Source organism: Panthera pardus, unplaced genomic scaffold, assembly GCF_024362965.1.
Source record: "Panthera pardus isolate Hobbes unplaced genomic scaffold, ASM2436296v1 HiC_scaffold_24, whole genome shotgun sequence".
In the NCBI taxonomy this organism is placed as follows: domain Eukaryota; kingdom Metazoa; phylum Chordata; class Mammalia; order Carnivora; family Felidae; genus Panthera; species Panthera pardus.
In genome coordinates, this window is record NW_026526810.1 from 24,760,324 (window position 1) to 24,773,442 (window position 13,119).

The 13,119-nt window shown below is 56.4% G+C and overlaps 2 protein-coding genes across 13 annotated transcripts in view; one reads left to right on the plus strand and one right to left on the minus strand.

The window, feature by feature from the left end:
- Window positions 1–656, minus strand: part of PML (PML nuclear body scaffold) — a 39,456-nt gene extending 38,800 nt beyond the window's left edge. For 7 of the 9 annotated variants that reach the window (XM_019441506.2, XM_019441503.2, XM_053888854.1 and 4 more), the window contains exon 1: window positions 385–651. In XM_019441506.2, the coding sequence (XP_019297051.2) occupies window positions 385–519 (135 nt within the window). In that variant the 5' untranslated portion in view covers window positions 520–651. Of the gene's footprint in view, window positions 1–384 lie in introns of all 9 variants that reach the window. The other 2 variants (XM_019441500.2, XM_019441507.2) reach the window with 2 other exon arrangements.
- A 48-nt stretch (window positions 657–704) lies between these two features.
- On the plus strand, window positions 705–12,586 carry STOML1 (stomatin like 1). Of its 4 annotated transcripts, XM_053888855.1 has the most exons (9): window positions 2,849–3,075; window positions 4,591–4,697; window positions 5,626–5,775; window positions 6,084–6,287; window positions 6,723–6,778; window positions 9,013–9,062; window positions 10,314–10,509; window positions 10,980–11,192; window positions 11,666–11,818. In XM_053888855.1, the coding sequence occupies exons 1-9, from the start codon at window positions 2,943–2,945 to the stop codon at window positions 11,694–11,696; spliced, it is 1,140 nt and encodes a 379-aa protein (XP_053744830.1). In that variant the 5' UTR covers window positions 2,849–2,942; the 3' UTR covers window positions 11,697–11,818. The 4 variants fall into 4 exon arrangements, with proteins under 4 accessions (XP_019297056.1, XP_053744830.1, XP_019297054.1 ...); XM_019441511.2 differs by lacking the exons at window positions 2,849–3,075; window positions 6,723–6,778; window positions 9,013–9,062 and adding an exon at window positions 705–814 and having other exon boundaries at window positions 6,084–6,311; window positions 11,666–12,586; XM_019441509.2 differs by lacking the exons at window positions 6,723–6,778; window positions 9,013–9,062 and having other exon boundaries at window positions 2,850–3,075; window positions 6,084–6,311; window positions 11,666–12,586.
- The last annotated feature ends 533 nt before the right edge of the window (window positions 12,587–13,119 follow it).

Below are 13,119 nucleotides of genomic sequence, written 5' to 3' on the forward strand. Positions count from 1 at the left end.
ATCCGGGCCAGTTTCCCACTTTCTGATCTGGGAACTTGGGTTTTGGTTTTCCCACACCTGGGACACGTTCCTGGCTCCAGAGGCCTGCGCAGTAGGGCTGCTCCTGCCATTCTCCCTAACCTGTGGACCTTCATCTGAGGCAGGAGCTTAGGAGGCAAAGCGCCAGCGTGGTCATTTTGCCCCCTGCGCCTGGAGAGGCTCCCCTAACTCATCCTGGTCTCACTTACCCCTACCCCAGCCAAGAGGGTCAGGACCCAGTGCCTGCTTTTCTCTCTGTGTCACTCTTTGAGGTGCTTGGCCAAGTTGCCCTCTCCCTTCCCACCTCTCCCCGCAACTGACCAAATCAACAAAGCCTAAACCCCATCTCCCCAAACCCAGTAGTACCTCCGTGGGGCTGTGGCTGGGGCTGGGCTGGTGGTCTTCGGAGACGGACTCCGGGGGAGGCATGGTGGGTGTGGGGGGCAGTGCGGGGTCTTGCTGGGGACCCGGAGATTGGGCGAGTGCAGGCTCCCGCTGCATGGATCACAGCACAGTTTCGATTCTGGGTTTTGAGCTTGAGAGGCGGGAGGAGAAGCGGAACGAGAAGCAGGCGCCAGAGGGCCAAGTCTCCCGAACCCGTCCGAGTCTATCCGTAAGGGGCGGCGCCCGCTGAGAGCCCGCCTCCCGAGAGGAAGTGAGACAGAGCGGAGGGGCGGTTCTAGGGGCGGAGGGGCGGCTCTAGGGGCGGAGAGGCCGACTTGGGGGATTTGAAGACACGCCCAGAGCCGGAGGACGGATGGAGGAGGAGAGGAGAAGACGGTTGGCTGACCTGGGGGTAAGGGAATGTAGCAGATCTGAGCTGGAAAGGAGGCAGCGCCCTCCCTCGGCTTTGAGGGAGGGCCAAGGGGGTGGGGACAGAGATGAGCCACAGGTGGCCCTGCTTCGGGAGAACCCCAGGTCTAGTGGAAGAGCAGTTACCCAAACAGAAGTTTTCATACACTAGTGGGACTGGCTGGAAAGGAGATCCTCGGCTGGCACTTGAAGGAACGGGGAAGGAGGGTGGGTGGTCGCCAGGACTTAGGGGCTGGGGGAACACTTGAACAGCACGTGCAAAGGCATGGAGGTTTGACACAGGAGAGCCTGTTTGAGTCATGTTCAGATTTAAGAGGGGACCCATGGGCAGCATCAGAGCCAAGGAGATGGACCAGTTCTGTGAGCAACAAGAGAGTGAGTTTAGAACCCAGGAACATGACCCAACATGGATGCTGGGACGGGCACTCTGACAACCGGGACAGGTGGCCTGATCTAGGACAATGGCTGTGGGATGCAAAGGAGGGATCTGAGTTAGAGACACTGGGAGGACACTGAGTGGAGATGAGGGGGGACAGGATGATGCCTTGGGTGGCAATTGGAAAGGCTGGTGAGTCTGAGGCAGTGGTGGCAGGCTGGCAAGGGGAAGACAGCGAGGAGAGAGCAAATCAGCTCTTGGCCAAAGGAGAAGCGTGCCAGGTCCCAGCTGGTGAGGGGAGAAAGCACAACTCCTCACTCGGTCAAGGGCCCTGGCTTTCAAACATCAAACCATCCCAACCACTGTGCCACCTGCTGTGTACAATTCTGTGCTCAGTTCCAGCTTGGAGCAGACTAGGGATGGTGACAGGATCTTGCTCTTGTAAAGCTTATCATCTGGGGCGTGTGGGGGAAAGGGAATGGCGGGGAGACCCAACTTCCTAGGGACTATGTGAGAGGCCTCAGGGGCCTACCCTAACCTTCAGCCTGATCAGTACCCACCAGGGCTTTAGAATCAGGCCATCAAACTAGGACAAGCCAAAGATGGTGAAGCAGCATCTGCAGAAGGGACATGGCTATGGCTGGGGTGTGAAGGGCCTGAGGAGGCAGGACTGGCATGTGGCTGAGACAAAGAAAGTTGTATTAATTTCTTTGCTCACTCTTTTTTTAATGTTTATTTATTTTTGAGAGAGAGAGAGAGAGAGAGAGAGAGAGACAGAGTGTGAGTCGGGGAGGGGCCCAGGGAGACACATGCACAGAATCTGAAGCAGGCTCCGGGCTCTGAGCTGTCAGCGCAGAGTCCAGTGTGGGGCCGGAACCCATGAACCTCAAGATCATGACCTGAGCTGAAGCCGGATGCTTACTCAACTGAGCCTCCTCTTTGCTCACTTTGAAAGACACCCCGCCCCAACACCAAGTTGAAAATCAGTGCTTCTCAGAGTAAATTCACCATTTGCATTTGGATTTTCTTGAGCCATGGAGTGGCAAGTTACCTCTGGATCAAGGGGTGTGCCATTTCTGGACCTCTGTGATGCTCTCTCTGGAGGGCCTGCCCCAGGGTGGTTTATGCTCTCCCCCTTCTTCCTCCCTGAGGTCTGCACATGAAATTTCTCTTTTTGTGCCAAAGTTCAGGCCCTCCTGCCACACCTGGACCACAACAAGCTTGTTACGGCTTCATTCAACAAGTCTGAGATCCATTCTGTGCCGAGCACTGCTTGCTGGGCTGTGGCGACACAGCACTGCTTGCTGACCAGACCCTTAAGAAACCCTAATTCTAGATAAGACACCCCCACACCCACACGCACCGCCACCTCAGTATGTGAGTTTGCAGCGGGAGTGCTGAGAAGGCTGGTAGCATTTCCTTGATTCTGGAGTTTTAAACTTCGGCTTCTGAAAACCCACTCACAGAGTTCACCTTGCCTTCCTGCTCCTTTTCCAAGGCCGGGCGAGGGCGGAGAGGCAGGGCTCCAGCGGAGAGGCAGGCCTCCAGCGGGTTCGGTCCTCCGGGCGCAGGGGGCGCTGTGCGACGGCCGGAACGCGGCCGAGCTAGCCGCCTCCTCCTGCGTCGCGGCCCGTGAAACCGGAAGCGGCGGCCTGCCGGGGGCGGGCTTGGGGAGCGGCCGGCTGCGCTTGCCGGGCACCGCGCGGGGGCGCGGGGCGTGCCCCAGTCAGGAGCCATGCTCGGCAGGTCTGGGTACCGGGCGCTGCCCTTGGGGGACTTTGACCGTTTCCAGCAGTCGAGCTTCGGCTTCCTGGGCTCGCAGAAGGGCTGCTTGTCCCCGGAGCGGGGCGGCGTGGGGCCGGGGGCCGGTGAGTGGCCGCCCAGCACAGCGGACCCGGGGCGGGGACCGGCCGGCACCCTCTGGAGTCAGCCGGTCTGGTGCCCTCGCACCCTAAGAGGAGGCACAGAGTGGCCACGATGTGGAGAAGGGCCTGGACCGGGCGTTGGGATGCTAGCGCTCCTCCGTCCCCCCGCCACGTAGGGCTGCTGGGCTGTTGCCCCGGAGCCGTCTTATTTTCTAACAGGCCTCACCCCCTGATTTCTCCTCTCGGCTCTTATCAGCCCTTTAAGCCTGGGAAGGGATTTCAAATCCCCATTTTGACCAGAAAGAACCCGGGGTCTAGGCATAGGAGGTCACCAGCTCACTAAGGGCACTTGGTGGCAGAGAAATGGCAGAATCTTCATCCCAGTGACTACTTCTGGATGCCCTGAGCTTAAGCATCTACCTGTTTCCTGATGGATAGCGACAGGAGAAAAAGGCAGGCCTTCAGCTGCCTGTTGTGTCAGCTTTGGTCCTCTTTTGCTCCAGAGCCTTGAGTGTTTCCCTTAGCCCCCCCCCCCCCCCCCCCGCCCCCCGGGATCAGATCCCACATGCCTCAGTCTGAAAACCGAACCCTCCTGTAATGATAGCTGACCCTATCCCAGGGTTTCTTTCCTGCAGTAGCCACAGGGGTCAGAGCCAGGCAGTATCCTGGGGCCTGGAGAGCCCAGAGGGCATGGTGTTCCTGGGAGGTCTGAGCAGAGGCTCCCGTCTGCCTCTTGTCCAGCCTTGGCATGGGAAGGAGAGCAGAGGATAACCATCCTAGATTCTGGGGCTTTCTCAGCTCCACTTTTCATTCTGGGCTCTTGGTTCTCCAGGGGCCAGGGCCTCTGTCTCAGATGAGCCTATCTTCCTAGTTCCCACACCCTATCCGAAGCTGCTTCAAGTGAAGCATTCAGTAGTCCTTAGGGCATTAAAGGGGGTGCATGGTGAGCCTGAGAAGAGAGAAGAACATCTTCCCTGTCATCCATGGCTCCTGTTGAGCCATTAGTGCTTTATCCCTTTAGGCTAAGGTATTATCTGCAAAAGGAGGCCCTGAAAGCACGCTTCTGGGGCTGATGGTAGAGGAGGAATGTTTTATACCACCAGCATTCAGTTCAACCCAGCACAGTGTGTACAGATGCCCAGGTGCCCCTGGCTCTGTGCTTCACATAGATAGCAGGCTATATCAGACAAGGGAATTGGTCCAGATACCCAGAGAGGAGAGCGTCACATGGATGGCTTCTCACATCTAATGGCTGTTGCCTAGCAGAGACTAGGCCTTGTGGAAGCGGGACTCAGACAGATTAGTTTTGATGTGTGGGAGGAGGGAACATCCTTAACTAGCATCTGGTTAAAGATACGGGAGTATTAGGCAACGGAGAGCCCTGAAAAGGAAAGAGCTGGTGAAGGGGGGGTGGTTGGAGGTGGGCAAAAGGTGCCCTTGACCAAGTTCATTCAGCCTGCCGCTATCCTGCCAGAACCAGTTGGCGTTCCTTGACCGCCTCTGCTCTCTTGTCCCCAGATGCGCCCCAGAGCTGGCCTTCCTACCTCTGCCATGGCCTCATCAGTTTCCTGGGGTTCTTGCTGCTGCTGATTACCTTCCCTGTTTCCGGCTGGTTTGCCTTGAAGGTAAGGCTGGCCGGGTTACCCTCAGGGTGGTTGGGCTGCACTGAAACCTTTGGTGTTGTTAGATGAATTCCCCATCCTCTATCCACTTCCTCTAAATATTACATTATCACACCCCGATGAAATGGGCTAGTCAAGGATGGTTCATTTGCATCTTTCAGATGAGGAAAGTGAGGCTCAGACTTGCCCAAAGTCATACTGGGTGCCAGTAAATGGTCATCAAGCCTTCCCAATTTCCCAAGTCCTGGGGTCTGGACACTGGCTTTATGGTACACACAGATATCTTTGCCATACATTCCTTTCTTTGGGTCAGGCTAAAATCTGAAATGAAAAACACTCAACTTGGCTCAGCAGGTAATGAGTAGTCGGAATTCAGGCCTGGTTCTCAACAGGGCTGGTGTAGAGGGGAAAAAGATGAACTATAGTTAAGGATCACATCTGAGAGCTGCAGTGAAGGTGGAAGCCCAGGAAGGCCTTGCTCTTTGTGTGACCCTAGGCAATAATAGTCAACTTTTCTGGAAAGCCTTTGGGTTTGGTGTGGTCTGGAAGGAAGCCTTAGAAGGTCCTAAATCCTGGTCCTAAAACTGCCACTGAAACAACTACTGTGTGACCTTAGGCAAGTCACTTTGCCTCTCTGGGCCTTCATTTCTCAATTTGGACATATTTACTTCTGAAATTGGGAAAGCCCTTTGCTTGGGGTTGGAGTCATTCAGAACTACATCCAAATCTTGCCTGTTTCATTCGGGGGCTCTGAGATTTTTGAGTAAGGCATTTAACCTCTCAGAGCCTTGGTTTTCTCTTCTAAAAAGATCTAAGGATAACTGACACCAGCCAAAGCAAGGGAAGAGAGAGGCGAGGGAGGGACCCTGCCGGACATTGTTGCCTGCCTACACTCAGCATTTTCACCCCTTTCCCTCGCTCTCGTGAACAGATTGTGCCCACCTATGAGCGGATGATAGTGTTTCGACTGGGCAGGATCCGCACCCCTCAAGGGCCTGGCATGGTTCTGCTCCTGCCCTTCATTGACTCCTTTCAGCGGGTGGACTTGAGGACACGAGCTTTCAATGTCCCTCCCTGCAAGGTGAGGGGCTTCTCGGCTCCCCTGGACAGAGGGAGTGGGGGCTTGTGCAGAATGTATTGTGGGAGCGGTACCTTGGTGTACGAGTAGCCATCAGGGGTGGGGTCGGGGGAGTGACCAGAAAGTCAAGGATGGAGGTTGGAAGGATATCCTTGCTTCGTGTACCTAACACCATGCACTTGGGGACATGATTTTCCCCTTCAGGAGCTAGGTCCCATGCGGGTGGGTCAAGCTGGGTGGTCTCAGTGGGCCTGACCTACCTGCAGCCCCAGCCCTTTGAGTGTCCCCTGTCTCACGTCCTCCCCCAATAGTTGGCCTCTAAGGATGGGGCTGTGCTGTCTGTGGGGGCCGACGTCCAGTTTCGCATCTGGGACCCGGTACTATCTGTGATGACTGTGAAGGACCTGAACACAGCCACGCGCATGACAGCCCAGAATGCCATGACCAAGGCCCTGCTCAAGAGGCCTCTGCGGGAGATCCAGATGGAGAAGCTCAAGATCAGCGACCAGCTCCTGGTAGGCAGCTCTCACACGGTAGAGGTCAGTGGTGGGCACGTGGGCCTGGCTCTGCCTGCCAGGGCACTTTGAGCAAAGCACCGGATCGCTCTGGGCCTCAGTTTACCATATGTCCTAACTTTTGAAGAGCCAGTGGTCTGGGTGGGACTGTGAGTTGAGGAACAGAAGACGGGTGCAGACCAGAGTGGTCTTGGGCGAGCCCATCTTAAAGAGGCAAAGGGGCCCTGGAGGGGAGTGGCCTGCCAGAGATTCCTGGGTCCTGCCTCACTGCTGGGGTTTTACCCTGCCATGCCCTGCGGGCACTGCCATGACCACACTGCGCCTCACAGGCAGGCGGGAAGGTGAAAGGAGCAGGCCTCCTGCCAGTCACCTTCTGGGGACTTCTGTGCTCGTGTGCAGCATGTGCATTTTGGGGGCCTTGTGTTCCTTGTTCAGGACAGAACAAAGGGACGTCGGGACCTGGGGACCTTTTTCCTGCCTCTTCTCCATGTGTGAGTAATTATCTATACCAGAATTCCCCTCATGTCCCTTCTATGACAAGATGGGGTGGAAGTGAATACACATGTGGCAGCACGTCCCCTGCTCCCCATGCTTACCTTGTGCTTTGTCCCGTGTCCCAGTGGACCGTGGATGAGGTTTCCCCTTGTTCCCCTTGGCTCTGTTTTACCCCGGAGACTTGGGGTGAGAGGACAGGAGGGGTGGGGTAATGCCAATCCCTTCAGGAAGTGAATCAACCACGTGAGTGAAACTCCTCGGGAAATCCTACTGCGATGGTGACTGCAGCTGTCACATGCAGAGCATTTTCTAGTTTACAAGCCCCTTTGCCTGCCCAAGCGTAGCTCTGCTTTACATCTTGCTGTGAGAGGGCCTATTATTACTGTTTTATTTTGGAGGGAGGAAACTAAAGGCTCAGAAACTTTTTTTTTTTTTTTTTTGATGTTTATTTTTGAGAGAGAGAGCATGAGCATGGGAGGGACAGAGAGAGGGAGACACAGAAACCGAAGCAGGCTGCAGGCTCTGAGCTGTCAGCACAGAGCCCAATGTGCGGCTTGTACTCACAGACCCCGAGATCACGACCTGAGCCAAAGTCAGACGCTTAAGTGACTGGGCCACCCAGGCGCCCAGGGCTCAGAAACAATTTGAGATGCCTTCTAAGAGTCACAGTCAAGGGCAGAGCTGGCCTAGAGCCAGATCACCTGCCCTCTCACCCCCCACACCTCCATCTTCTACAATTGAGAACAATTTTTATTTATGAAACCACATGCCGTTTTAACGTGCTTTTCAGAGGAGAAAACTGATCTCAGTCATTGCTGTCAGGAGCAGGGTAGGGGAAGAAGCCAGAAAGCCAGGCATGTTGTGCAACAAAGCCAAAGAGAAGCAGTTTGGGGGAGTCAGTCCCACACCAGGATGTTAGTCATTTAGGGCCTGTTGCCCAGACTGAGTTGGCGCCTGGTAGAGTAGGGTCAGGGCCTGTGGTTAAAACGAAATCCCGAGAAACCCAGCATGCCTCCCCAAAGCCCTGGGTCAGGCATAAATGTCTCATTCCCACTCGCCTTTTTGCCTACTTCTCCCCTGGAGGGGTGCACGCTCCCCACTGTCCCTTGCCAGGCCCTCCCTTAGCTGCTTGCTCACTCTTCCTGCAGGCCGATTGCTTCCCCTTCACCACCCACCCACCCCTTGTCCCTCTGCCACAGCCTCGCCTCTTGCTCCTGGGGCCGGGGGCGGGGAGGGGCAGATGCTCCAGGACAAGAGCCCTTTCAGCACCTCCAGCGTCACCCCTTCTACCTCCTCTACATAGGTGCTATTTTCCCCGCTTCACTGCCAGCTTCCTCAGAGACTCCGCCCTGCCAGGGCAGTGCTCTGGGCCCAGGGCTCAGCTCCTGCCTCCGCTAGTCCTCCCTCCTCTCCTTTCTGTGTGGGCAAAGGCTCATCCACCACCCCAGCCCTTACTGGCTCCCACCTGCCTCTCCCCTGCCCTTCAGCAGCCGGTCCTCAGTTTAGGCTTCCTCCAGGCCCCTAAAAGAGATAGCCCCTTCTGCTAGCTCTGGGGGCGTTTCTCAGTCCTATGCTCGCTTCACCTGGCAGTAGCCTTTCACTCTGTGGACCCTCCTCCTCTCACTCTCAGACCCTCTGTTTCCCTTGGCTTCCACTATTCCACAGTCTGCTTGTCCTCCTTGCTTCCAGCTCACTGCGTTACTCCTTGTTCTCCTGCCCTTCAGTTTCCAAGTTTCTGGCGTTGGCCTCCTCTTGTCTGGGATGGCCTGGGAGAGCTCGTCCACCCGGGCTTCGTGCTACCTCTGGACACTATTTACAATCCTCTGCTCTAGCCCTACTCCTGTGCCCGGGACCCTATTTATCCCCAGTTTATCCCCTGTTGGACAGTTGGCTCTTCCATAGTTATCATCCCTCCCCTAGCCACCTCCAAATCTGTGTCTCCCTCTGTGCCTGCTGTCTAGGTGAACACCTACACTCACGATCCACACGGGAGCCCACACCAGAAATCTGACTCCTCACTGCCTTCCCTCATTGCACATCCAGGCAGCCATCAAGCTTACTGGTTGCTTCTTTAATGTCTTGCTGTAGCTTTATATAGTTTCCAGAGTTGTGCTCTGTCCTCTGTGTACCTTGGCTGCACAGCCACATCTCTGCCTGACACCAGATCCGAATCACTTCTGCCTGCAATTTGAAACAATGTCTTACCTGGACTCCATGCCTCCACCTTCAGCCCCCTTCAATCCAGTGTCCACACAGCAGCCAGGAGGATCTTCCCAACAAGCAAGTCTATCACCTCCCTGCTAAACTCCTCTCTGGGGCTCCTTGCGTGTCAGAATAAATCCAAGTGAACCGGAGCAATCCACCCTGAGCCCTCAGCTATCTCCAGTCTCCCAGCCCACACCTGATGGTCCAGCCTAATGCACCTATGGTTACTCACACCTCCTCAAACATTCCAGGTTCTCCAGTCTGGGCTTTTGCACATCCTGTTCCCATTGCCTGGAAGAGTCCTTCTTTTGGGGTTCCCGGGCCCATTTCCAATGTGGGGGAAGGGGGGTTCCCCCCACACTACACCAAGCAATTTTTAGACACCAGTAGAATGCCCAAGAATTCAGCTCAATTCTGACACTATCTACCGGGAGACAGCATCATCAGACCCCATGGGTTGAGGGCTCAGTCCCACAAGACTGCCCCCCACTCCCCACTAAAGATGCCAGTCATAAGCCCCAGGCCGTTACGGTGCTTATGACCAACCAGATACAGACTGGACCTGGGTGACCAGTCTGGGTGACCTTCCTGAGTTCTTCTGCTAGAGCGGCTCCCAGAACTCTGGGAAACACTTAATGTTTGCCAGTTTATTAAAAGATACGATAAGATATATGAATCAACGGCCAAAGAGATACACGGAGTGAGGTCTGGGGAAGGGGCATGGAGCTTCCACGGCCTCCCCAGACACACCATTCTTACCACCCTCCTGGTGTTCACCAGCCTGGGAGCTCTGGAACCCAGTCCTCTTGGGGATTTTATGGAGGCTTCTGAGGACTGAAAGTTCCAATTCTCCAGTCACATAGTTGGTCCTCCTGGCAGCCAGCCCCCACCTTTGGGTGGGGTCCAAAATCACCTTTGCTGTCAGAACCAAAGACACCTTTATCACTTTTCTCACAGGCAGTTCCCAGGGTTGTAGGAGCTGTGAGCCAGGACCAGGCCAAATGTATAGAAATATTTTGATGATTTAAATGATCAAATGTATATTTCTTACAAATCATAACATTGCAGCCCTCCTTTCCCTTAGGCCCTTTCACCGGCTTGACTCCCCTCCAACCAGCACCCATGCTCCCTCCCTGGACCTCACCAGGTTGCTCACCACCAGCTGCGCACTGCTGGGTTGTAACGGCTCTCATCCTGTGTCCCCTGGAGGAGCTTGGCCCATAGGGAGTTGTCCCGGGAGGCTGTGGGGCCTCTGGGCCAAAAAAAAAAGGTGCTCCCAGAAAGGCTTGTTGATTTAATTCCATTTCTCCCCACGCTTTTTTCCAGCTGGAAATCAACGATGTGACCAGGGCCTGGGGGCTGGAGGTGGACCGAGTGGAACTGGCAGTGGAGGCTGTGCTCCAGCCACCCCAGGACAGCCCAGCGGGGTCCAGCCTAGACAGCACCCTCCAGCAGCTGGCCCTCCACTTCCTGGGAGGAGGCCTGTCCTCGGGGGCAGGAGGTGCCCCACCCCCAGGGCCAGGTGAGGAGCCCCGGGGGAGGAACTGGGCGGCGCTCAGCCAGGCTCTCAGCTTGGTGTCCTGCCCAGGCGCGGCTTTGCCGCTTGTTCCCTTACGGAGTTCGGCACCTGTGTGCAGTGCACCCCTGCCCAGCTGCTCAGCCAGCCCCGCTGGTGAAGCAGACCGAGCTAAGCAGCAAGAAGAGCCCAGGGACCTGAGTGTGTAGAGGCCTTCGGGAGCCTCTGTGGCAGGAAGTGACCGCACCTGGGAAAGAATTTGACTCTCAGTGCTGGAGTAGCTGAGAAACAGGCTCTGGGGATTAAGGCTGAAAATGTAAGGGCTACTTCTTAGAGGAGGAAGCTGAACTCAGGCCTGAAGGGCATATAAGAGGAAACTGCCACGAGAGGTACAGAGGTGACACTGGTCCTGACCTTGGCAGCACACTGACTTTCTTCTCTCTGCCTCCTTCCCCAATCCTGTTGGCCACGCCCAGCGGACACCTTGGAGATGGTGAGCGAAGTCGAGCTGCCTGCCCCTCACGGCGGCGCCGGGCCCAGCCCGAAGCAGCCTGTGGCCGAGGGGCTGCTGACGGCCCTGCAGCCCTTCCTTTCGGAGGCCCTGGTCAGCCAGGTTGGGGCCTGCTACCAGTTCAACGTCCTCCTGCCCAGCGGGACCCAGAGCATCTACTTCCTCGACCTCACTACAGGTGCCACCGCCTTCCCCGCCCTCTCCTTCACACCCACCTCCCACCCCAGTGGTCCTTTTTTAAATTGCCCCCTGCTCCTGCCAACAGTTTAGTCGGGGGCTCAGACCCCACGCGCAGACAGCGATTATCTGGGCCTTTGTCTCCCTGCCCTGTCCTGGCCAGCGGGACAACCTAGACAGCCGAGCTTCCTACACCAAGAGCCCCACACATAGTGCAGGCCCACTGCACGCCAGGCTCTCTGCTGAGCATTGCGGTGTGTGAGCTCAGCTACTTCTCACCACGAGCGTCTGATTTCGGGACGATCAGCATCCCTATTTCACCAGTTTAGAAGCTAAAGCCCTGAGTGGTCACACACACTTAGAACCCGCACACTTTACTACTTTCCACTCCCCCCAGCGGGACATGCTAACCCCGTCTTCCCCCTGCTGCATAGCTGTCCCTCTACTAATACTCAGTTTTCTTTCCCTGCACAGGGCACGGGAGGGTAGGACACGGGGTGCCTGACGGCATCCCTGATGTGGTGGTGGAGATGGCTGAAGCAGACCTGCGGGCCCTTCTGTGCAGGGAGCTGCGGCCCCTGGGGGCCTACATGAGTGGGCGGCTAAAGGTGAAGGGCGACCTGGCCGTGGCCATGAAGCTGGAGGCTGTCCTCAGAGCCCTGAAGTAGCAGCCTTGGCTGACTGTCCATAGCCCAGCCCCAAGTCTGGCATCAAGCCAGGGGGGGCATCTGGGAGGAGGAGGCACCGGTGCTGTACCTTGGATTGTTGAAGCCTTGAGAAGTTTCAGCCTCAGCCAGGAGCCAGTGAATGGAGGCTGGCAGACACCAGACTCTGGGAGAGACTAAGTCAGGCTGCCCTGCCTTGCTCACCTACAGTGGTCTTCTGAACAAGCCTTTGCCCGTCCTGGTCCCCTGCTGAGTGCCCAGCCCTGAGCTGAGTACACAGTGTGATGACAAGAGAGCCAGGCCTGCTTCGCTCTGCTGGCTACCTGAGTGGAGAGGCAGGGCCCATAGAAACAGTTTGACCATAACTGTTTGGTCCCAGTGTGAAGGAGCAAAGCATGTGGCTCAGGTCCAGCTCCAGAGTGGGGATCAGAGACGTGGAGTTGGGGAGAAGGAAGGCAGCCATCAAGAGGTCACTGCATGGTGGGGGTTTGGGGGTTGGGCTGGGCCTGCCTTCCTGGTTGCAGCCTAGGCCCAGGCTGCTGGGTGGTGGGGATGGAAAAGCGTGGGGCCTGCTCTGCCGCCGGCCCTGAAGACGTCTTGACTAATCCGCCAGCTCCGTCTTGCATGCTTGACGGGCTGGGGCCCAGGGCAGCATGTTGGAGAGCCCTGCTGTTCTGTGCTTTTTACCAGAGGTTTGCAAACCACCAATAAATGTGCTGTTTACAATGTATTGGAGAGAAGTGGGGGCACGGGGGTGGGCTAGGGGGCTCCCAGAGGCCATTTCCCTGCTGCCCCCCTGGGCAAGGACGAGGGTTTGGAGGCTGACACACCCTCAAGGTACACTTGAACCACCCACAGTTCCCCTTCCTGCCAAGGGTTTCAAAGACCCTGGGGCAGGTGCTGGGCACTCTGTTCCTCTTTAGGGTAGACGTTTGCCGGGAAAGAGAGGGGATGGGTGTGTCAGAGCTGGTGCTGCAAACAACCTCCTGAGGGGCAGGGTGGGGGTTCTGATCACATTCAGGAGCCCCTGTCAGCTCCCCTCTTGTTACACCGGGTCACTGTTCTCCACCAGCACAAAGGAAGGAAACAGAAGGAACTGGGCCTGGAGGCCTGGCCTGGGCTTTCGCCCCGGGAGCCCAGCCCTGCTTTCTGCTCCAGTGGTCCAGCCCAAACCCCAGGGACCCCAGAGAAGGGGCCTTTTACTTCTTCAGCCCTAAGAAATGAATCTCACTTCCTGGAAAGGCTTATGAAAAAAAAAAAAAA